This window comes from Populus nigra, chromosome 7 (assembly GCF_951802175.1).
Source record: "Populus nigra chromosome 7, ddPopNigr1.1, whole genome shotgun sequence".
Classification (NCBI taxonomy): domain Eukaryota; kingdom Viridiplantae; phylum Streptophyta; class Magnoliopsida; order Malpighiales; family Salicaceae; genus Populus; species Populus nigra.
The window spans coordinates 11318054-11342958 of record NC_084858.1 but is presented as its reverse complement, the minus strand read 5'-3'; the positions used below and the strand labels follow the sequence as shown (position 1 = coordinate 11342958).

Genomic DNA, 24905 nt, shown 5'->3' with positions numbered 1-24905 from the left:
TTTCTTTTCATTCATGTAAAAAATTAGGCTATTTTTTTTTTTGTATCAGCCTACTATCTGTAATAACATTTAACCTTTATAATTCAACGCAATGAATAGTTACAATATTGATTTTAACTATTTATTTAATCAAACAGTTGACCGAATCAATTTGTAAGTTCAATCGGTCAACCAATTTGAGTAATATCAAACATTGTTGTTATTTATCTTTTGAATTATATTAAGTTATTTGTAATGACCTCACTTTTAAGACATTTTCAATCTCTCCTCGCTTGATCTAATCTACTAGATCAACCCCATATCATTATACATAAAAATAGACAATACTATTCTCTTAATCCATTTTTTTGTCATTTCACATGGATTATAATTCATACAAGTTTAAAACCCATGAGCCTTAAGCAACACAAATAAAACATATGATTATAAACTAAGAATATTAATAAAAGTTATGAAACACATATTTATTTAGAACAAGAGAATAAACATGAATATGATTAAAATTACCATCTAACTTCATTTCATTACTCTAAATATGATATACATGTTCTAATTTAATTTACAATAGCATCATTAAATTTTATTACACAAAATAGAATACATCCATGCATTCAAAAACATTACAATTTAAATTCAAAATATATTTTTGTTTCCCATTACTAATCTATTACAAGAAGTTATATGAGAAGGCCAACTATTCAGTACAAGTCTGCGAAGGCCCGATCATAAGTATGGTAATTAGGTTACATTAAATAAAGGTGATTAAAATATAACAAGTTGTATAATAACACATTACACTTTAATTTCATGTTTAGATAATTCTTCAACCCAAATATTCATATGCTTTTAAAATGTACCCTTTTTAATATTAGAACAATCATAATATATCCTCTCGATAAATATACTTGCATTTCCAATACTCCTCATAATAATTAGTCAATTCTATATTCTGGTTATTAGATAACTCTTACGACTCTAGTACCCCCTTCATATCATTTTTTGTTATACAAACAACAATTAATAACACACATAATGAATTTGCAATTAAATTAATTAGACAATCTTAATAATATTAGTTAAAGGTGAAAGGCATCTACTTACATATCCAATTGTACGCACTCCTCTAGCTACAATAGATATCACTATTTGTGCCTCTCCTGAATCCAGAGGAGATACCCTTATTAGTATCTCTTTTATCTTATAATATAACATATCATCACTCTTTATTACACATATGTTAACTCAAGTAAATTAAAATCAATATCACACCATTATCAATTTCATTCTCCAATATATATCCAATTTGGCCATAAGTCTCCGTCTCTTTTCTTTTTAATTATTTTCTTTAATTCTATCATAGTTTATATTCAACATCCTTCATTATATATACCATGTGACTAAAGCACATTAATTTATTGTCCCTCGTTAACAATTCTATTATGCTAAGCAAAGTTGATAATATAATCCAATTGTTTTCAAATAACACACATATATACATAACACTTCTTATAGTTTTTATGAATATACATAAAAAATGAGAATTCTCCCCTTTTCTCTTTATACTTAGGTGGCCACTCCTCTCAATAGATATCACTTAAGAGTATTTCTTCTTTAGAACATCAACTTTTACATCCATTACAATCCTTTTTACATGCATTAAAATTCTAACAACTAATTTAACATAACCCCTAATTCCAAATCAAGAAACCTACTGCATTAAATTTTCATCAAACTTGATAAATCAAGTATAGAGCTCCTTACCTAAATAACAATACAACTAGAATTGCTAATCATAAGAGCAATTACTCAAGTTTTTTTTTTTTGTCACTTTCCTTGGTTCTCTCACTAAAAGTTTGCTTCCCCTCACTTGATTCAAGTTGTTGAGGTGTTTTGAACTCATAAAATCGCATAAGCTCTACTCTCAACTCCTTAATTTCCCTTAATTTTCATATGTCAAGCTAAATAGATGAAGAATTTTCATTCCCTTTTTTTCTCCTTTCATGTTCGGCCACATGCACCTATATATATATTGGAATAACTTGTGTTAATTCTACTATGTCCTTTCTTTTATGCCTTTTATGTTTCCCAAATAATATTTTTCAAATCTCAATGCCTACTAGATTTAACCCAAGTGATATCTAATTTCATTAAACTTTATCTCACAACTTTTCTTTCCTCATTTATGATTTTCATTTAGATTTTTATTCATGTTTTTGTGTTTTTTATTTAGCCATTTTTCAAATTTTAATTTTATAAAGTTAACACATAAAATCTTATTTCCAATTTCCAAAAGCTATTATCATCCATTTAGTGTAAATATTCAGTTTTCCTGCTTAACATATTGTTTACTTTAAAGTTCTTATGGATTTACCCAAGGGTTTACAAATAAAATTGAATAAAATAAAATAAAATAAGAAAACAAAGATTGGGTAGATGAAGGGTGAAATTAAAAAAAAAAACACAAAACATTATTCTAATGGAATAGTGCTTTGTGGGTGTGGCTATAATGATTTAGTCACATCCTTTAGTGTTTTGTTAACTAGCTATTTGATTGCACTTTGCCATGGGTTAAATAGTTTTATTTTTTAGCAAAAAAATAAATATATAGGCCTTTTCAACACATTTTTTTACCATAAAAAAATTCTCAATCATAAACCAAAAAGCTTATGCATGCTTCTAATTAAATAAATTGAGAATTGGTCATGACAATAAATGTAAAAAAAAAGTTGTTAATGATAAATAAAGACTAAATTGAAAAAATCGAGAGATAAATATATATATCAAGATAACAAGGGTCATGTACCCAATTGTATTTAATAACTTGTTTCTTTGAATAAATTCTTTATTTAATTAAATAATTATTTGTGTCAATAAAAAATATATAAAAAGATGTTGTTAACAATAACTAAACTAAACTTGAAAACTAAAGAGATATATGTAGATTAAGATATTTGATCTCACAATAAAGGTTATGTACTTAGTTGTGTTTAATAACTTTGTTTCTTAAAATAATTTTTTTATTTAATCGAATGATAATAGAAATATATACACACATAAAAACAGTTTAATAAAATCAAAGAAAAAAACATAATGCAACACTATACATATTTGAAAAAAAATATCATAACTTTATGTGAAAACCAAGTAAAAAATAAGTGATATTTAACTAAAGATTAAATTGAAAAGGTGAGAGATAGATGTGGACGTAGACATATGATCTCGAAACATGAATAATAGACTTGATTGTATTTAATAACATTGTTTCTTGGAACAAGTATTTTATTTAATAAAATGATAATAAAAAAACACATAGAAAAGGAATTGAATAAGATTAAAAGGGAAAAAAAAAACTAAAGTAGGGCTATGCCTCCTAAAATAAAAAAAGATGATAAAACCTTACTCATAAAATAAGCAAAAAATAAATCATATTCTATTAAAAAAAAACATCATAAAATTTTGTTAAAAATTCATTAAAAGTAAAAATTGTAAGAAAAAAAAATAAAAGGCTACTAAAACAGAAGGCAAAAAAATGGTCTAGATGCACAGGCTTGGCTTAATTAGGACAGCTTGCCTGGGCCTTTCAGCTCAGGCTCGAGCGCCTGGCTAGGTTTTTTTTGTTTATTAAGTATGTAAAAGACCGTCTGACCTATCGTCCATCCCTAATTTTTTTTTTAAAAAAAATAAGCAAGCGATGCATCATCTATTTTTCCCTAGATTCCGACCATTATAGTAGTTAGAAAATCATGGCTGATAGTTGTTTTTACCTAAAATCCATTTTTAATATATTTTTGACTCAAAACATCCAAAACTCCTTGATAAACTTGCATATGACCTTAAACAACTCAAAATTAAAAACTTTTCAAGCTTGGATTGCTATCTCAAGCAAAGTTAAGGGCAAACAACACTTAGAGCGTGTTTGGCAGTGTGGTTGTGGGTGCTTTTCAAATAACTTTTCGTGCCAAAATGTATGCCAACGATGTTTTTTCATTTCTTAAAAATTATTTTTGACATCAGCACATCAAAACGATTCAAAACGTACAAACCATATTAAATTTCAGCAAAAAAAAAATTCAAATTTTTTGGGAACGCGGCCGCAGCCGCGTTCCCAAACAGGACCTTAGAGATAAGCTCACTTCATCAAATGGAACCAATTAACACCAAAATCAACCTTTTTATGACCAAAATCGGTGTCAACTAAGACTTTTTTTCTTTACCACTGAAATTCAGCCACTTTCTTTATCCTCTCCTAAACTAGGAACTCAAAAATAAGAAAAATAAAATTTTGAACCAAAATGGAATTTTCAAAAAAATATAAGGATTGAAAGCTTATAATTTGAAAAGTAGAAGGATCAAAGTGAACTTTTTGACCAAATTTCAAAATAGCCACTTATTTTCACCATTTTTTCACTATGTTCCTCAATCTTTCAATATTGTACTTGGTCAACAAATTTGAATCAACTATCCTTTAATTTGGCTCATGAAGGATGCAATCACCTAGACAAAACATTTGAGAATCAAAATGAAAAAATAGGAAAATTTTAAAAGTGAATCCACAGTGAAATGTGAGGGATCCACATTGTAATCCTTCACAATAATTTAGCCATCTTTTAGAGAATTATTAATAATTAATATTCCTAAGGGGCCACAAACCTCCACAAGGAGAAAAAAAAACTGGAAATCTAATTTAACGAGAACCTATGAACATTTATTGTTACTTGTATACCTATGTTTATGGACATCCCTAACCTTTTGTCCAAATAAAAATATGGATAGATAAAAGGGAAGCACGTCATGGTGTTGTATTTTGGGACTAATATAATCATTTACTAAACATTTTACGAGCCTAGCATGTGGTCCCCAACTTTGTATAAAAGATTGGCCAACCATTATTTTACTGCATAATATAACACAAAAACCTAAAAGAGCTCATGGACTCATTGTGCACACACTCACATTCAGTATGGATTCGCATAATGAAATCATTATTTTACCCTTGGAAGGAAAACTCACTTAGCTTGGACTTAGGGGTAGAAAGATCTTTTTCATGGGACCTATTAGTCATTACAGGAAATGAGAGGGTTAATTGATATTTTTTTTTCATTTTTTGTACATAGTGTAATTACTAAATTACCCTTAAAAGAAAAAAATATTTTCTTAGGTCAAGAGCTTTTCAGGTTTTTCAATTGTTTTATACAGTACAATTACTTAAATGCCCCTAAAAATAATATTTCTTAGCTTTGGATGCAAGGGCACTTTAATTATTTTGTTATGGTTTTCTTGTTATTCTCATATGGGGTCAAGGGTAATTGAGTCTTTTAATATATATAAAATATTATTTAAATTAAAAAGTGGGTGAAACTCGGGCCTTTCGGGTGGCGCACGTTGTGTTAAAACAACTCCAAACACCTTTTTTTGGGATGGCGTTCGATGTGCCTTATCGCTCCCATCATTGTGGTGAGGCTTGTGGTGTCAGAAGACCGACATTTGAGCTCCGACCACATGTTCTTTCTTTCCTCCCTCTTTCTTCTCTCCTCTTTTAGAAAAACATGTTGGCTACTATATAAAGACAAATAAGTCTAGTTATTTGTTTCTTGGGTCAAATTAGGTCTTCAATCTTTTGATTGCAATGTATTTGGTCTTAAATCATATATTGAGTTTTTTTTTTTTCAATTTCATCCTTTGATATTTGATTTTTATATCATATTTTATCCCTATTCTTTTAATTGCAATGTATTTAGTCTTGAATCTTTTATTGAAATATTTTTTTTCATTTTATTCATTGACATTTGATTTTTATATCAAATTTCGTCTTTATTCTTTTGATTATTATTTTTATTTTTTCTTATTCTTTTATTGATTGAAATTGTCTATCAATTTCATCCCTTATGATTTGATTTTATTTTCTTTTTTGTTCAATTTGGTTCTTATTCTTTTCAAATTTATATTTTTTTTCTTTTTTATCCCTTTTTTATTTTATTTTTCAAGTGTATCCTTAATTATTTTGGTTAATTTAGAATTTTACAAAGTTATTTTCTCAGGTTTGCCTTTATATCATGATCTAGCCTTATGATTCCTGTCACAGGTTCTGAATGTTAGACCAAGTTGGATTTGATCTTTTTTATTATTATTATTTCATTCATCATCATTAGATTTGTTGGAAATTGATATTCTTTGTTTTTTTTTTGTTTTTTTTCTCTATAGAGTTATCTTGATATCATGTCTTGGATTCTCAAGTTATGAATTCAACAGATTCTCCAAGCTAGACTCTAGCATTTTATTTTCATTGTTTTTTAATTATTTTTTTTAATTTCACCCTTCAATATTAGGTTTGTTGGAGAATTGAGTTTTATAATTTTATTTAATTTACTTTGGTTTGATTTTCGCTCAAGTTGGATGATAAAAAGTTATTATGTTTGGTTCTTTTGGAGGATGTATATTTAAGAACTCACCTATATGATAGCTTAGACAGACTCAGGTCAATTTTTTTTTTAATTGTTTTTTTTTCAATTTTATCATTCGTCATTTCATTTGTTGGGAATTGAGATTCATATTTTTTTTATTTTTTCTATCTATGCAATTATCTCATTCTCATTTAATTTTTACTTTTTTAATAAATAAAATTATTGAAATGTTTTAGGAATATTGTAAAGATATATTTTCATAATATTGACAAGCGTTCCTCTTTTGAATTAAATCGTTGTTATTTTTTTTCTCGCTTTATTTGTTGTTAATATCTTATTTTCTAATCATATTATTAAATTAACTAAACTTATTAAACTTATTCGAGTCAATGACCAAAATCTTAGATTTTTTTTTTGTTTGAAAATGTTTGCATCATCTTTATATCCTTTTTATGATGAAAAAAATAGGTAGACCCATGACGTAGCGCGAGCCACCTATCTAGTATAAACTAAAAGGAAAAGGGGTAAGAACAATGTCATTTAGGGGTATTTGGATTTTTTTTATTATTATTCTTTGAACAGTAAAATTGCAAAAATACCTTTGGGATATAAAAAAATAAGCTTAGCATATAGAGAAATTTTTATATTTTTTAACTTCAAATGCATAGTTAAGTTACTGAAATGCTCTTGAGGTAAGAAAAAAGCTTTGGTCAAGGGTTATTTTTGTCATTTTAACCTTGGTTTTTTTTATTGTTAAATGGGGTTAGAGGCAAGTTTGAACTTTAATTTTTAATAAATATTTATAAAAAAGATTGACGAGTGCATTGCATGCCTTAGCCCGTGAAGGATTGTCATGGTTTCGAGCAGAGCATGCAACATCTCCTAGAGGCCAAACAGTGGCTTCCAGGGTGGTGTTCAAATCCTTTCATCGGCCCCTCCGTGTTTGGCCAGCGCGTGTCCTTGACGGACCTTCAGTTTAGCACTGTGAGCCCTTTTTTTTTTCTTCTCTCTTCCCCCCTCGGTTTTTTTGCCTAGCCTTCCAGATTTTCAGAGTTACCTCTCAATTTGTTTTGCCTTTGGATTTGGTCCTTGCTCTTTTGGTTTTTATTTTTTGCTCTTGACCTTTCTGTAAAGTCTTGACATTTTTTTTCTTCAATTTTATCCTTCAATTTCAATTTGTCATGTGTTGTTTTTACCTCTTTATTCCTCATTCTTTCGATTTCTGATTTTTCTTAACCCTTTTGTGTAACTTTTATTAGTTTTCAATTTCATCTCTCAATCCATATTTATGATGTATTATTTTTTTTCAATTTGATCCTCATTCTTTTGATTTTTTTTTGCTTTTTTGTTAAAGTTTTTTTCATTTTCAATTTCACCATTCAATTGAAATCTTTTTGTTGGCCTCTAATTTATTTTTTATTTTGATTTTTATTCTAATTCTTCTAATTGATGTTTTTCTTTTGGGACCTTTTATATAATTCATTTTTGTTTCCCAATTTCATTATTTAAAGTTTGATTTGTTAGGGATTGTGTTTTGTGGTTTTTTCAAGTATTATGCTTTTCAGGATCATGAATTAGAAAAGTTAATGCTGATTGATAATTTTTTTTCTTGCAACTTATTTTCTTTTTTGATTTTATTTTTCAAAATTGTTTTTTTTATAAAATAATTAGCTTTGTGGTTTTCTTCAATTTCTTTTCTGTCAAGTCATCTTCATTTTATGGCATTGACCACGGGTTTTGCGAGTTAATCAAAGGTGGCTTGGCTTTTATTGCCTAGTTTATTTGTCTATCATGTTATCTTGGGTTGACCCGGTGATTTTTTTATCTAATTTTATCCAATTTTACTTCCAAAGGTTTTTTTTCAAAGAAGTTACAATGTCATTTAAAAAAAAAGTTTTTTTTTTAAGTGAGGTTTATCAAGTGTGTGTTAGATGTAAGTTTTTTTAAAAATATATCCAGATAAATATTTTGAGATTGTTTTATAATTTTTATATTAATACATCAAAATTATAAAAAAAAAACAATAAAAAACATTGATTTGAAATCTTTTCATAAAATATATGTAATTTTGAAACACAATGACAAACAATACTCCTTTTATTTTCTTAAATATTTAAATTAGTATTTTTTTTTAATGAATTTGCTGTCTTGAATTGTATTGAGATTTGTATTTTTAAAATCATCCAGAGGATGAATTTTGTTGCGAAAATGCAATCATAGTAAAAAAACAGAAAAGAGAAGAACCGTTGGTGGGCCACACTTATTTATTTATTTATTAATAAATAAAGTGATATGGGAAATTGAGTATTATTATTATTATTATTATTATTATTATTATTTGTTTGGCTGATGAGATCTGAACTAAAATTCGAAAACCCATGCAAGGAAATCAAATCCAAGTGGTGGCCATAAACATAGGGAGACAGACAGACATCTAAATTTAGCTCTCGCCGGTCAAACTCTCTCTCTAAACCCATCACAATAAACACACGGTTTTGACTCTTAAATACCCTTAATTGCTTTCTTAAACTTATTCATTATTTTTCACAATAAATAAATAAATAAATAAATAAATCTCACGTTCCAACCAATCAACAAAAGAGAAAAAGGAAATAAGGACAAAAACACAGGCACAGAACGAACCCCGTTTTCTCTCTCCTTTCTCCTTCTCCTTGTTTCATTTTCTCCGTCTCTTTCTTGATCCATGCCAGAAGGAGAAAATAATATTATTAATAATAATAATAAAAAGAAAACCATTAAAGATATATCGATTAACCATTGAATTCTTGAATCTTTCTTGCTTGGATGCTTAGATATAGAAGCCCATTTTATCATTATCGTTGTTGTTAAATCTCCAATGCGGTCTTTGAGAAGACCACAAACAAGGGAAGGACAAAGAGGCAAAAATCATAACTGGAAAACCCAGAAAGGAAATCTTATCTGTGAAGAGGAAATTATTAAAGATAGCTGTGGATCTGATGGTGGGTGGGGTATTACTGGGAGGGAAGGAGGTAGAATTCGTTGCTTTTGTGTTTGCCGCAGCTAGGTTTGTAGTGGTGGGGCTGCATACGAAAGGAATATGCAGCTTCACATCTCTCCTAGCATGAGAAGCATCACTATATCTTCGAGCGGCAACAATGGATTTATTGACTCAATGAAGATCAAAGTCGCAGCTCGCCATATCTCTTATCGAACCCTTTTTCATACTATACTCATTCTTGCTTTCTTGTTACCTTTTGTATTCATTCTTACTGCTCTGGTTACGCTTGAAGGAGTCAATAAGTGCTCCTCATTTGGTGAGTTTGGTTGGTTATTTATTTTTATTTTTTAAATTTCTTTTCAAGGTTTTCTGGCGTGTTTAAATATTTAGTTTTGTGGTTATTTTGATTGTGATTATTGCTTGACGAGTGGATGGATCATTATTCGATTTGGGTTGGGATTGCTTTCTAATTTCATGATTTTCTCATTTTCTGTATGTATGCATTTGGTTGTGGTTGTTCTGGTGTGTTTGGATCCTGATTTGATCTGGGGTAAGGTTGTTTTTCACATGTAATGCATTTGTGTCTTTTTGTGTCATCCGGTGAATATATATACATGAATGTGCCTCATGTCTGGTATGAGCATTTGATGATTGATAATTTCAATTTGTTTACATCTTTTTTCTGCAATCCTAATACCGCGTACTTTCAATTTGTTTAATCATTTACATGAGCAGAAAGTACACGGTATTGCCGGAAAAAGATGTAAAGAAATTGAAATTATCAATCATCAAATGTTCGTACCATACATAAGGCACACTCGTATGTATAATTGTATTCATTTGATTATGATTTTCGCATTTGTAATTGAGATTGAGGATGATGGATCTTGTTCTGATTCAGTAGCATGTTATATTTGTTGCCATAGTAACTTCTTAAGCTGATTATATTTCATTCGATTAACTTAGCTTTGGACTTCTTGATCAAGCATGGTTAATTCCTGGATTCTTCCATTTTCATTCGTTTTTCACCCATATTTGCACATTTGTTTTAACCAATTAGGCTTTGCACTTGGAAATTGATAGGGGATAGGTTTCAAATTCATTAATTTGTGAATTCTGGGAGATTATATTTTGATTACTATTTATGATAAATATGAGCTAAATGAAGATTTGATGGACTTTTGCACGTGAATTTTGATTATTATTGCAGATTACAATCTGGATGAAGAATGATTTTTAGTCCATGCATGCCAATATCATATAAAATATAATTTGATTACTTGGTAGATTCAAAACTAGATTAATAGCAATTTGCTGATACTTTAAACAGATAAAGACTTCTTAATCACAATTTGTGGTGGTTCAAAAAACAAAAAATCACAATTTTTTTTATTATTTATTTTGTTCTCCTGGCTATTTCATTTTCCTTTTAATCCCCCTTATACTGTGAATTTTGTTCACCAGTGTTTCTAATTCAAATTATTTAAATGTTACAGAGAGTCTGGATCTGCTTGTAGCGTGTCTACACTCTATTATGTCCTGGGATCTGGATCTAGGATTTCCTTCCACGATGATGTTTCTGTGTTTGTGCTGGATACTTGATTCTTGTTCTTACTTTGCTTTTTTTCTACAGATTGTTTAGGTAGGCGGTTAGGACCAAGGCTTCTTGGAAGAGTAGATGATTCAGGGGTAAGTAAGCTTTTTCCTTCATCCTTCACAGTTTCAGATTAAGTATATTACCTGCTCTCCTACTTTTGGATAATTTTGTTAATGGTTATTTCAAATTAAATACTTATGCTTGTGGTGATGATGCAACAGAGGCTTGTTAAAGACTTTTACAAGATACTCAATCAAGTAAAAAATGAGGAAATCCCAGATGGTGTAAAGCTTCCGGCTTCTTTTAATCACCTTGTTTCTGAAATGAAGAACAATCAGTATGATGCAAGGACATTTGCGTTCATGTTGAGGGCTATGGTATGTGTCAAGTTATTCAAACATGGACATAATTACTTTCAGATTTGGTTCATTTTCTTGTTCTTAATTTCTTGGAGGAGAGCAGGGTTGACTAATATGTATTAGTTTCATGGCTCTGGACTTGTTTCTGCTCCTTTAATCTTGTTCTAAACTAGTTATATCCCTGAATGAGGGCTGTTAGACAGGAATTAGATTTTAACTTTCTTGGTTCTTGTTCTTGTTTTCTGTTAAATGGTAATCGTAACATTTGGAAATTTTTGAAGTGGAGAAATATATGATATTTGGGTGATGCCTCTAATAGTAATTGTTTCTATTTTTGGTTCACCAGCGAAAGAAAGAAAGAATAGGGATTCTAAAGCGAGGGGAATGGGTAATAGATGATACTTGAAATTTTGCCCTTGTGTATTCTATCAAGTAATGATTTGCCAGAAGTGTTCTCTGCATGCTATGAACTATTGCTATTAAATTATTGCATGCTAAAATTTTATAGACAACTAAAGAGAAGATTTAAGAGAATTAGAACTATTGCTATTCAATTATTGCGTGCTAGAAAATGATTTGTCAGTTTCATTCATCAATACTTTGTTAAAACTAAAATGCCAATTCAATCTATGCTCAAATAAATTATCTGACCCAATCTCCCAATCATTGAAGATTATTCTAAACCTAAAAAATTACATTGGTTGATGGACTTCAAGTTGTTCTATGTTTATGCTGTACCGTCTGATCTCTTCATTTATATAGATCACTAATTCGAGCTTCAAACTTATCCTTTTTGCTTATCTAATTGACTATTTTCTTTGACATTGTAATAAATGAGGTGGCCATAATTTTGAGACCTTTCATGCCATGTCTGACACTTCTTTTATATCAACTATACTTTTTGCTTATTTTATAACTGACTTTCTCTTGGTGAGCATCTGATTTTGAGTTTTGATTTATTGCTTGCTTGGCATACTGGTAAGGTTGTCACAGGATGTGTCCACAGGACCTCTTTACATTTCTATTCTCTAGGTCGCACTATTGTAATAATTCTAGCATGTTTGGGATGCTATAATTATTTTTGGTCTTTCAGAGGCAAAAGATGGGGCAGTTATCACATAGTTTGGTAGTAAATTGGCTAATGTCATGAACTGCGGTGTTGTACAATTTGCTGACTGTGGAGATACCATCAATTGTTTCTTAATGATGTGCTCTAATAATTAGTTTGCAGCCTCCTTTTCTGGTCATGGCCCCTTTCCCGGAGGAAACTCCTTACCTCATGTTCTTTCTCTGCTATTCTTGTGTGTGTGTGTGTGTATATATATTATATATCAAATTAAGTTATTTCATGGGAAAACATGCTATTGATATGACTCTTTCATTATTCAAAAATAAATTGAATTATTGTATTCAACTATGATGGAGCTGGAATGCTGCAGTCATGGGACTACTACTGTTGTATGTTAAGTTTAGATCTTTTAACTGCAACATGTTCATGATACTTTGTCTCATTGAAGTGGATGTAAAATTTGTATATACTTTCTTTTGTCATGTCATGATAGATCCATCAACTTCATTTTCATTTAGTCTCTTTTCTTATTATCCTATGTCAACATTTATGCATAAATGCATGTTAGAGAGTGCAGTTACCCATGCTCCTCCAAGAGAAAATAAGAAACAAAAATCTGATGGAATGTTAAGAAAATATTTTTAACTGATGTCATTCTTTTATTATCTTTCACAGATGGAAAAATTGGAAAGAGAAATTAGGGAATCTAAATTTGCAGAGCTGATGAACAAACACTTTGCTGCAAGTTCCATCCCCAAAAGCATCCACTGTCTCTCTCTACGTCTGACTGATGAATATTCTTCTAATGCTCATGCACGTACACAGTTGCCTTCTCCAGAGTTCCTTCCTTTGCTCTCTGACAACTCGTATCACCACTTTGTCCTCTCAACTGATAACATTTTGGCTGCCTCAGTTGTTGTCACTTCTACTGTCCAGTCATCTCTAAAGCCTGACAGGATAGTTTTTCACATCATCACTGACAAGAAAACCTATGCGGGTATGCATTCATGGTTTGCACTAAACCCAGCCTCCCCTGCTATTGTTGAAGTGAAGGGTGTTCACCAGTTTGACTGGTTAACAAGAGAGAATGTTCCAGTGCTTGAAGCTGTGGAGAATCATAATGGTATCAGGGATTATTACCATGGGAATCATATTGCAGGGGCAAATCTTAGTGATACAACACCTCGGAGATTTGCTTCTAAATTGCAGGCTAGAAGTCCGAAGTATATATCATTACTTAACCATCTTCGGATATACATACCCGAGGTAATCTCATATGAAGTTTATCTTTTCTGTTGTCTTACTAGGAGACTAATGAATTATGATGTGTATGGTTTATTATAAAAGAACTAGGGAACTGAAGATGTTAAAGGATAAAAAAAAAAGCAAGCGAAAAAACTCTAATTCATGAGGCATTGTTGTTGAGGGATTAATTCATCTTCTCAGAGGTAGAAACTCACCTGATCTCACTGGAAATTATAGTTCTTCACCAGCCACACAAAGTCAGGATCTAACTTTAGTAGATTTACAAGTATCTGGGATTGTTGATAACATTCATTGATTTGTATTGGGAGAGCCCTATGAATTACTGAAGTTTCCAAAATTTTTAACATATTGAAATATGAATTAAGTGTGATAGTTACAAATTGAACAAGCAAGATGCATATGACAAATGATGTGTTACAGGAAGTTAGGCAATTTTTTCAGAAAAAAGAAAAAAGAAATAGCAGTTTGATGATCCAATGCATGTGGAATGGTAACAAAAATTTCTTCATTGTTTTTGTTGCTAACTTTAGCATTAATTTTTCCCTCCTATGAACTTGTATATCATAGTCCAACCTTTGAGGTTGGCCTAAGTTTTTGTATTTTTGTTTTCTTCATCTGTTGCCCCAAAATCTTCTTGCTGATTGGTTTTGTTGAACAGCTCTTTCCAAACCTCGACAAGGTGGTGTTTTTAGATGATGATGTTGTAATTCAGCATGATTTGTCTCCACTTTGGGAAATTGACCTTCAGGGAAAGGTCAATGGAGCCGTAGAAACTTGTAAAGGTGAAGATGAGTGGGTAATGTCCAAGCATCTCAAGAACTACTTCAATTTTTCACATCCCCTCATAGCAAAGAATTTGGACCCTGATGAATGTGCTTGGGCTTATGGAATGAATATATTTGATCTCCATGCATGGAGGAACACCAATATAAGAGAAACCTACCATTCCTGGATGAAAGAGGTAAGCCCTACACTATTTAGTTTCTTGCTTATCCTAATAATTTTGTTGTTCCTTCTTCTGGCCTCCACCTTTTCTTGGTCTAATAAAATAACAGGATAGTGTTAATGTCTCTAAAATTTTCACTTACACGTTCATGTTGTTGTATTTGCCATCTTATGTGGTAAGTGACTCTTTGAACATGCTAAAACATAACCTTGATTCTCAAAAAAATAAAAATAAAAATAATAAATAAACTCCTATCTGAAGAATCACTGCACTAAACAAGCATTGCTAGCTCCAGCATCTCTTTGAAAAAAAAAAATCCTATATGAGTAGCACTGTGTCAGTAAACAACCTTCATCATCATCTTTTTTCATTTATGAAGTACCATTTTTGCTTGGGCGCGGGCTTCTGATTGTGTGCTTACAAGGACTGGGTACACAAGAAGTGATATTGTTGGTTCTATACACTCTTAATAAATTTGCAAGCGCATCACTTGGTTGTTTCTTCCTCAAACTTTTCCCGTATGTTCTAGTTGATAGTTTCATATTTGTTGGTTGCGAGAATATTAATCAAACATTCAACTTCACCATGGATCTAAATTTTGATCAGTATCAAACACAGCAAATACTGATATTTTGTACAGGTTATTCCTGTATGCACCGGATGTTGGTGAGGTTGACTGCGCTTATAATGACTTGTATATAACTGTTGGCAAATAAGGGATGCCTTGCCACCATTTTTCTCAGATTCTGGGTTATTTTGTGCAGAACCTGAAGTCAAACCTGACGATGTGGAAACTTGGAACCCTACCACCGTCTTTGATTGCATTTAAAGGTCATGTTCATCCAATTGATCCATTCTGGCATATGCTTGGACTGGGATATCAGAATAATACAAATATCGAGAGTGTAAAGAAGGCTGCAGTTATTCACTACAATGGTCAGTCTAAACCTTGGCTGGAAATTGGCTTTGAGCATCTACGACCATTTTGGACCAAGTATGTGAATTACTCTAATGATTTTATAAGGAACTGCCACATCCTGGATTCAGTTTGATTAACCATAGGGGCTAGAGCTATTATTGGAATGGAAAAAACAAGTGATTCCAGGTGCCATGTAAGTATTTTCATGATTGAGAATTTTCTCAAGGTCTACTTGAGAAGGCAAGTAGAAATTCATACAGAAGGGGGCAGAGTTTTAGGTCTGAATTCACTGTCATACCTCGTACCTTTGCAGAAAATGGCTGCATCACCAGCACGGGCGTGGGATTCTTTCTTTCAATCTTTAACATAGCAACCCATCATTCTTTTTCTTGGTTGAAAAATGGATACTATCAGTGGGCTTCCTGCAGAGAGTCTATCTAGCCTGATTTCCTGGAACATATATTAGAATAAAGCAAGATACACATGTTAGAAAGTGCATATGCCAATGCATCATACTGCTTGGTACAGGGAAGAGGAAGGCTAGGACAGGCCTCTAGTGAGTATTGGTCTAGAAATGTTTCTTCCCTTCGATTTTTTTCCTCCTCCTCTTGTTATTTTTGCTAGCACCTCCCCCTATTTTTTCCTCGTTAATTTGATATCATCAAGGTGAGACTTAGTAGTAGGTAATGGAGATTGCTTTGTTACAGGACCTATTGAATTGGGGAACCTTTTAGGTTATATATCAGTATTTGTTATGTACGATTCATGAGAAACATTAAAATGCGCAGAAAATTCTTTTTTTTTTCCTTTTTTGTTTCTTTCTCTCCAGAATTCTGTGTGCTTTGGTGACCATGTCCAGTTTCAAAGTCTTGCTCCTTGCATCCTTTCACTGGTTGTGACGTATTATGTTAACCATGATGCTAATGTGTTTTTTCTTTTGTTGGGAAGAAATCAAGATGCTGATGTTTGGTTCCGCAAAACCTAATCCCAGATGTCATGATACTCTTAACTACCAATTTACAAAAAAAGAACCAGAGTACCATCCAACCTGCCAAATCATGTGAACAGGTCCATGATCAATTATGAATTATATTCTTGTGCAGAATGATTAATTTATGAGGCAGTCCATGTTTTGCATGCAGTTTCTGTCTCCTTTCCTCGTCGAGAAGAAAGTTGTTATGACATTGACAATACCCTTGAGAAAGATATGGTCACATAGAGACAGAAATTTAATATACAATATCTTTGGCAAACAAGAGAGATTATTGTTGTTCGTGGGCTTCCATGATGACAAGGAATCCATTTACTCGTACGATTAACTTTCTTTAAGCATCCGAAAACCGAATTTGGTAGTTCTGATCTTCCTTATGCCCAACGCGTCCCAATTATCTTGAATGACTCTTGGGATTTTGCTTTTCGATCATTTGTTTGAATCATTAAGCTATTAGTTGATTCTTCCACCCAAGTTTTAAAGGGAAGAATCTGAAAGGTTCGTTGACATCACAGATGCCTACTCAATAGAAAAAGAAGAAGAATGCACACAATATAGAATGGGTCTCATCAGTTATCATCATCGAAAGAAGACATGGAATTGTATTTGATGTTTCCATGGCTGCCTGCCTCCTTGACAGGGTCCTCGCAGACCCTTCCACGCACTGGCTGCCTTCATTTTTGACCATTGTAATAATACACCCCAATTTTCTGGCTACATGCCTTAGGCGGTGCATAACATTTATAAACCTCCTCCTTTTCTTTTCTATTTTTCCCTTTAATTTCAGGTTGGAGGCATGATAAATAGATACATCTATCTCCACATCTCCTTAAGATAAGTCATAAGTCTGCCACTAACCTGCCTGCCTGCCCATGCAAGCTTTAGCAGACAATAATGATTTAGTTCTAGTGCTCTGCATCAAATTTGACAACGTCCTCCAGAAGCTGCGGTTTTTTTTTTTTTCTTTTTTCTTTAAAAAATGGTGCATGTGCAAAGAAGAATGAAAGAAGTCTGGTGCTGTTAATTTAGCAGTCACGCCTCTTTTTTGTTTATTTCTTTCGTACTGACTGATAGAATAGATCAAAATAAATACAAAGGTAAAAAATATTGCTACGTTTTAGTTTTTTATTTTTTAGTTTGAAAAATATGCAGAGTGATTAGTGAATCTTGATCGTGATTGAATGGCTAGATGATGGATTGATGGTGCATAGACAAACATTAATCTGTGTATAAGTGTGACACACAATCATAAAAGAGGAATAGATAGTTTTTTGTTATTAATTTTTTTTAAAAAGAAAAAAAGAAAAAAAAAGCACATCGTGTGACATGTAAACCTGGGAAACAAAAGGGCTAAAAGTCTTCTCAAGTATAAAAAAGAGAGAAACCTGTCCAATTCCCTTAGTCATAGGAGAAGGCAAGGATGGAAGCACTGACCATATATTTAGAAGACTTTGAAAACTTCGAAACAGCCTTCTTTCAGGGGTTTTATTTGATCCCTATTCACTATTGATACACTCACATCAATTTTTTTCTTTTTCTTCTTCTCCTTTTTATTCATGTTTGGATTTTCTTTAGCTAAAAAGAGATTGGCCCAGATCAGTTTTAGAGAAAAGTAAGCCAACCCATCAAGGATTTTCCCTTTTGTTGAATGTTTGTTTTGCTTTTTTGATGACCCAGTTGAGGATTTGGGTTGACTCTAGTGTTTATGGGAGCATCCTCTTGGTGGTTTTTATTATTATTATTATTATGTTGTTATGTCCATGCAAGTTATCCATATTCTTTGAGTGTTGCCTTTGATTCTGAGGATTTGTTTGAGGAAGAACTACTTGAAATTTTTTAGGTGGTTGTGATTTGTAGAAGATTTGTTGTTAGAAATCTTGGTATGCTTCTATGTACGTGTGTTTGTGATTTCTTTCTATTTGTGTGGCCTCCTGCATCATTTTGTTGCATGATAGCGTGGTTAGCTTTGCTTCTAATTTTGGATAGATTCACCTGGCTATATTTGATTGCTGGAAATCCCAGTTCAAAACTATTTCCTTAACAGTGTTTCTTTTTTGCATTACTCACCTGTTCTGCATAACATATTCATGTGCTCTCTGTTTCTTTCTTCTTTTTTCTTTTTTAGATTTCGTTTTTATTTGGCAGAGTATCCAATTCAGGATCTTGGTGAAATATTTGTCTCTGTGAGGATCCAAATCAAGAAATTTAGTGGGCTTGATTTGAGATAGAAATCAATCGAGATAAAAGGTTCAAGTAGAGGTGGGTGACTTGATTTTGAAAGACTGAATCTTTGAAGATGGCTGGGGTGCAAGATCAGTTAGAGATCAAGTTTCGATTGGCGGATGGATCGGATATTGGTCCCAAAACCTTTCCTGCTGCTACAAGTGTTGCAACCTTGAAGGAAAATATTCTTGCCCACTGGCCTAAAGGTTAGATAAATCAAAGGTTTTTTTCCCCCTCAAATCTCAAATCATGATCTTTTCTCTTGACTGTTTCATTATGAAATCTGGCACAAATTGTGCTCTAGAACAGACATGTACTGATTTTGGGCTTCTATTTAAAATTCTGTGCAATTTATTCAGAAGCAACAACTTTGACAAGATGAAGTAGAACCATGCTTGTTTCCTTCTGCGTTGAATCAATATGCATACCCAATCCATTATTTGAATGAATCCTTGATTTCTTCAGTTACAATTATCAGATACATAAACTGCATGCGTTTTTGTTCTCATGAATATTCATGAAAATTTGTAACAAAATTCTGAAATCTGAACTGATATCAACACTGTTTGCCTCAAGCCAAAACTGAAGTAACAAATTGTTTAGTTTTCATGTTCAGTCGTTTCTTCATCGTTGTTGGTAATTTGGATTTTAATACTCTTCTTCTTTCTTCAGTCAAGTAATTTAGAAATTTACTGAGACTCTAGTTTGGGTTGTGAGTGGTTGTTTTTGTTCATTGGCAATCCAGCATGAATACGGTTCTGTAAAGCAATTGCATTTTAATTTTCAGATGCTAGTTATTAAGAACCACTGTCAAACTTGATAGATTAGCACCAGATTTGTCATGCCATCATGCTAGATCAACAACATCCTTAAGTTTTTTTTTTGCTGTTTATTCTCCAGTATAAACACAAGAGTTCTCCCTTCTGAACTTTGATGCTTTCTATGGTTTTAAGTAATTTCCAAGAAATATAATTCGAGGTATTTAAACCTTGTTAATATTTGACCAGAAAAGGAGAATGGTCCAAGGACATTGAAGGATGTCAAGTTAATAAGTGCAGGAAAAATACTGGAAAACAACAGAACTGTAGGGGAATGCCAAAGCCCACTGTGTGACATCCCTGGTGGGGTTACAACCATGCATGTTGTTGTTCATCCATCTTCTGTAGAGAAAGGTACGAGTATTCTTCCATCATCTGATAATGACGGCCAAAACTTTTAAATATATTCTTTTTTTTCCCATCGGCTGTTTCTTGGAGCCTCTTGGAAATAATTGTTTTTGTTTTGTTTGAGCACTTCGCAACTAGCATGGCATGTTTTGTTCTTTTGTAGAAATTTCCTAGATTCCCATATGCTTCTTTTTTTCGGTGAAAAAGCCTTGTTGGTGGTTTTGAGAATGATACCCCTGTCCCATTCTTTTCCCTTTTCTGGTCTACCATGTTAGATAATGGCTATTCTTGTGAATACCTTATTACTTACAGGCCAGGGACAGCAGAAATGATTGCATTACATTGAGGTCCCAGGCACCTTCTAAATTATAAGGCAATAGTTTATGTCTATTCAAATCAATTATTGGCCATTTCAATACTATATTAATGGAAAGTATACCTTTGCCAACTATTCAGCTGATTACCTAATCACTTTGGCCTTGTCCTGTTGCTTGTAGTTTATTTGAATAATCAATTCTGCTGCTAGTGTCTTGTTAAAATTTGTATCCCTTTTTGGTGGAGCAGAGAAGAAAGCGGCAAACCAACCAAGGCAAAGCAAATGCGTTTGTGTTATATTATAATTTTCACCTCCAAGAGCAGGAATTACATCAAGGTAAATTTAGACACATGATTAACCATTTCATCTTCAACAAAACACCATGCTCTTTAAGTTAAATTTGTGTTCTTTTTCTTTGTGTTTTCACAGGTATAGAGTTTGGTGCTGGTAAAGATAATGAAATTGGCAACTTGTGGATTTGATGAGAGGCAATGACATTATGAACTTTTATCATATATCATATATAGGTGCGGGTCATAGCCTCCCCCCATACAGTTTCCAGATCCAACCCATTTGGTATACGATGATTGTATTTAAGTTGATTTAACTTTGCTTCCATGCAACTAAATCTCAAATTTAGTTGAAAATTTCTCACTGGCACCTATCCCAGATTTTGCATATTGAATATGTGTCACCTTGTCTTGTATCATTCATAGCTGGACAATTTGAGTGGGTATAACAATTGGCGGTCATTATTTACCTAGCTGAATGCTGAAGAGCTCTTGACTGTGTTCTGGAATGCAGAAAGTTAAATGTCTAAAGTTAAATGTAGTTTATGAGTATTGCTTTTTGGACTTCCATAGTAGTCTTGATCGCTATGATGGACAATGCTGCGACATGGAGCTCCTTGACGGAGAAGAAAATCAATATATTACTTGTATTGCTTATCTCTTAAGACTTTTTTGAAGAAGGAAGGTTATATTACTGACAGTCTGACATTTACTTCTATTGTGGTGATGTATTTGGGTTGAAAGCCATATGCACTCTTCGTTCGTGTGAAGGTATGTTTGTTTTCTATGACCCCAATTGCTCAGAATTACGGTAGAGTAATGGATTTGATTTTATCAGAGATGATTAGAGCATGAACTCCTCCTATATGGTGGAGAGGTGGAGCATTTTATAAAGCTCAATAAATATTGGGGATTCACCGGAGAGATTATCATAATGCATGGCTGCTACTAATAAATATTGGGGATTCACCGGTTTGGCTCATCATTGCAGAGTTGCTCTTAGCCAATTGCTTTTCATTGTCTAGATAATTCATGTGCTTAACATGCCAAGCAAGACACCAGATTCTGACTTTTAATTGCATATGAAATCAAAATGCCCTCTCCATATTCATATTCATATCTAGCAGTATAAAATTCCTTGATGTTGCCCTGCTGCTGTGATCTCTACTTCATGTCCCCAGAAGACAAGTCAGATTTTAGTGGAGCTATTATCATCGCCCTTCGTAAAATACAAATCACCTATTTTCTCGCAGTTTCTTACAACCTTCTTGCCAAATGTTCCCTTACCACCCTGGACATTACCTTATTTTTACATAGAATACTGTTGGTTCGTTTTGTCTGGAGGCTTGCTTGCAAGTTTCAAGCTTCCTAGTGGGGCACGAAAAGGTCAAATATGGTAGTGTGATTTTGGTGTATTAAAAATAGTTTCATGACATGTTTTGCAAGTTTACTAGTTGTTATGCCCGCGGGTTTGTATTGTCATGGATTTGTAAAATAAATTATAAAAAAAATATTTTAAAAAGTTATATAGAGAAATACTATTGCAATCCACAGTATTTTCAACAAAAATTAAACTATAAAGTTAAATTCTCAATCAATTTAATATAAAAAAAATAAAATAGACAGATAATTTTAAAAAAATCATGTAGGGAAACACTGGAGTAATTTATAATATTTTGTGAGGAAATATACAATTGTAATTCTCAACCAACTTAATATTAAAAAAAATCTTAAAAAAATAAAAGGAAAAAAAAACTATACAGGAAAACACTGTAGTTGTCTTATATTGTTTCATGAGAAAATCTACAGTTATAATTTTCAACCAGTTCAATACTAAAAACAATAAAATCGATAAAGATAATTTTGAAAAAACATTATAACAAAAAAAATTATGTGGGAAAAAACTTTAACAATCAACAGTGTTTTAAAGAAAAAATTATAAAGCTAAATTTTCAACCAGCTAAGTATGAAAAAAATAAATTCGACAGATAATTTTGAAAAAAAAATCAATAAAAAAAATGTGGGGAAACATTGTAGCAATAAAAAATCATGTGAGGAAACACCGTAATAATCCACAATTTTTTTTTCAAGAAAAAAACTACAAAACTAAATTATCAAACAACTCAGTATGAAAAAAACTAAAATTCTCAACCAACTCAATATTAAAAAAAATAAATTCAACAAAGATAATTTTGAAAAAAAACATGTGGAGAAATATTGTACTAAAACAAAAACCACAAGGGGGAAATATTGTAGTAATCTACAATGTTTTTTTTTATTAAAAAAAACTACAAAGCTAAATTCTTAACCAGCTCAATATGAAAAAAAAAAACCTGAAAAGGATCATTTTGGGAAAAAAATCATAAAAAGAAAGAAAACAAAACCATGTAGGGAAACATTGTAGCAATCCACAATAATTTTTTTAAAATGACATGGCTAAATTCTCAACCAATTTAATATTAAAAAAAAATCAGCAAAAATAATTTTGAAAAAAACATACAATTTTTTGAAAAATAAGAAGTCAATCATGAGAAAACAAAAAAAAGGTGTAAAAAGTCAATCATGAGAAAAGAAAAAAAAAACATGTAAAAAAACAAAAAAAATAAAAACATTAGTATAATGGAAATAAAAGGCGGGAAAAAGCTACAGTATTTTCCCCACGTCTTTTAGAGTATTGTTAATTAGGGGACTGAGTGTTGTCTTTTTCTTTTTTCTATTTTTTTTTAACACTTTCATTTTTTTTATTAAATTCATTTACTACTCAGTTCTGATATAATTCTCAATATTATTATAAATTTTTATTTGAATTTTAATATTTTTTTAATTATCATTTATCTAATTTGAAAATAATAATACTAATAATAAATTATTCATGAAAATTCAATTTAAATCAGTTTTTTATTAAAAATTTGTTTTACATTTTAAAAAAATTAGGTACACCTATAGCGCAACGTGAGCATGCAAACTAATATAAACCAATCTTTGAAGACCTCGATTCTTATGCATTTTGTTGAGATATGGAATTGTGAATCAAGGTCTTCAATGATTTCTAGTCATGAAGTTTCATATTGTTTTTGGAAGCTTATCTAGTGTTTACAACATAGTTCTCATACTAACTCACTTTGTAAATTTATTGAGTCGATCCAAAATTAAAATAATATTATTTTATATTTTTATATAAAACACCATCATTTTAAATAAAAATATTAACTATAACTAAAAGGAATTAATATTTTACTGTAAAGTGAGTTATTGTGGATTGTAAGTGTTTTTAGTATGGATTGCAATGTTTTGAATCATTGTAAACTGTAAGTGCTTTTTTATTATGGATTGTATTATTTAGGTTTACCCTATGCTGGGCTCTTTCAAAACGCATGGGAGTGGACACATATACTTTGCACTGTAGACAACATTATAGCCATAGATTGTTTTTATTGTGGACAACATTGTAGAACCATGGGGGGCGTTCCTCTGCTATGTTTTTTTATTAAGAATTGCGGTTGGGCGCGTTGCCTTCTCTGCCAAAAGTTGTTGGGTCTAACTTGGCAGTTAGACTCAATGCTATTGGGTCTGGCTGCCAAGTCAAACCCAAAATACTTTCAAAAGGAGCTAACATCGTCGGGTTCTGCTGGATAGTGTTGGGTCTGGCTCAGCTGAGCAGACCCAAAACACTTCAAAACAGGGTTAGGTCTCGCTGCCCAACCAAACCCACCGGTCTTGGATCTAGCTGGACAGTGGAATCCAATATCCTTGGATCTAGTTATGCAGTCATATCCAAGGATATTATTATTTGCATTATAAATATTTTAAATTTTATTAGTATTAATATTGAAAATAGTATTATTTGTGTTATAAATATCATTATTTTAATAATAATTAACAGTATTAATATAAAAAAATATTATTATTTGTGTTATAAATAATATTATTTTTATTATAATTAAGAGTATTAATATTAAAAATAATATTATTTGTGTTATAAATATTATAAGAATTTAGGTCAGACGAGTTTAATATTATTATTAAAATTATAAATATTATTATATTCATTAATATTATTAAATTTGTAAAGAATATTATTACTATAAAGAAAACATAGAATTGATTTGAATGGTAAAATCAATTCATGTTGTTGTTGTTGTTGTTAACTTGTGTCAGGCATCCCCTTCCAGACCCAAAAAACTTGGGGCTAGAAAAGGGCACTTCACCCAAGGAGCTTGGGTGCAGCTAAAGCGCAGACCCAAATCTCTTGGGTCTTGCATCATGCCTGATTCAGGGCTATTGGTCCTTCGTCAAGACCTAATCTATTGGGTCCTACGTTAAGACCTAAGGCTAATGAGTCCTGCTTCAAGGTCCAATGTTCTTGGGTTTGCGTTAGGACC

The 24905-nt window shown here is 31.7% G+C and overlaps 2 protein-coding genes across 3 annotated transcripts; both read left to right on the top strand.

Moving 5' to 3' along the window:
- Positions 1 to 9018: 9018 nt before the first annotated feature.
- Positions 9019 to 16344, top strand: LOC133699648 (probable galacturonosyltransferase 14). Its single transcript, XM_062122989.1, has 6 exons — positions 9019 to 9697; positions 11015 to 11070; positions 11200 to 11355; positions 13082 to 13672; positions 14331 to 14633; positions 15383 to 16344. The coding sequence occupies exons 1-6, from the start codon at positions 9481 to 9483 to the stop codon at positions 15668 to 15670; spliced, it is 1611 nt and encodes a 536-aa protein (XP_061978973.1). The 5' UTR covers positions 9019 to 9480; the 3' UTR covers positions 15671 to 16344.
- A 1539-nt stretch (positions 16345 to 17883) lies between these two features.
- Positions 17884 to 21223, top strand: LOC133699968 (membrane-anchored ubiquitin-fold protein 2-like). Of its 2 annotated transcripts, none has more exons than XM_062123515.1 (5): positions 17884 to 18140; positions 18674 to 18957; positions 19759 to 19923; positions 20482 to 20569; positions 20663 to 21223. In XM_062123515.1, exons 2-4 carry the CDS (start codon positions 18825 to 18827, stop codon positions 20535 to 20537), a joined length of 354 nt encoding a protein of 117 aa, XP_061979499.1. In that variant the 5' UTR covers positions 17884 to 18140; positions 18674 to 18824; the 3' UTR covers positions 20538 to 20569; positions 20663 to 21223. The 2 variants fall into 2 exon arrangements, with proteins under 2 accessions (XP_061979499.1, XP_061979498.1); XM_062123514.1 differs by having other exon boundaries at positions 18654 to 18957.
- Positions 21224 to 24905: the final 3682 nt, after the last annotated feature.

Coding starts and splice junctions, on each gene's coding strand:
- LOC133699968 (XM_062123515.1), top strand. CDS start 18,825: ATGGCTGGGGTGCAAGATCAGTTAGAGATCAAGTTTCGATTGGCGGAT. Junction 18,958..19,758: donor TCTTGCCCACTGGCCTAAAG/GTTAGATAAATC, acceptor ATATTTGACCAG/AAAAGGAGAATGGTCCAAGG. Junction 19,924..20,481: donor TCCATCTTCTGTAGAGAAAG/GTACGAGTATTC, acceptor TTGGTGGAGCAG/AGAAGAAAGCGGCAAACCAA.
- LOC133699648 (XM_062122989.1), top strand. CDS start 9,481: ATGCAGCTTCACATCTCTCCTAGCATGAGAAGCATCACTATATCTTCG. Junction 11,356..13,081: donor CGTTCATGTTGAGGGCTATG/GTATGTGTCAAG, acceptor TATCTTTCACAG/ATGGAAAAATTGGAAAGAGA. Junction 14,634..15,382: donor ACCATTCCTGGATGAAAGAG/GTAAGCCCTACA, acceptor TATTTTGTGCAG/AACCTGAAGTCAAACCTGAC.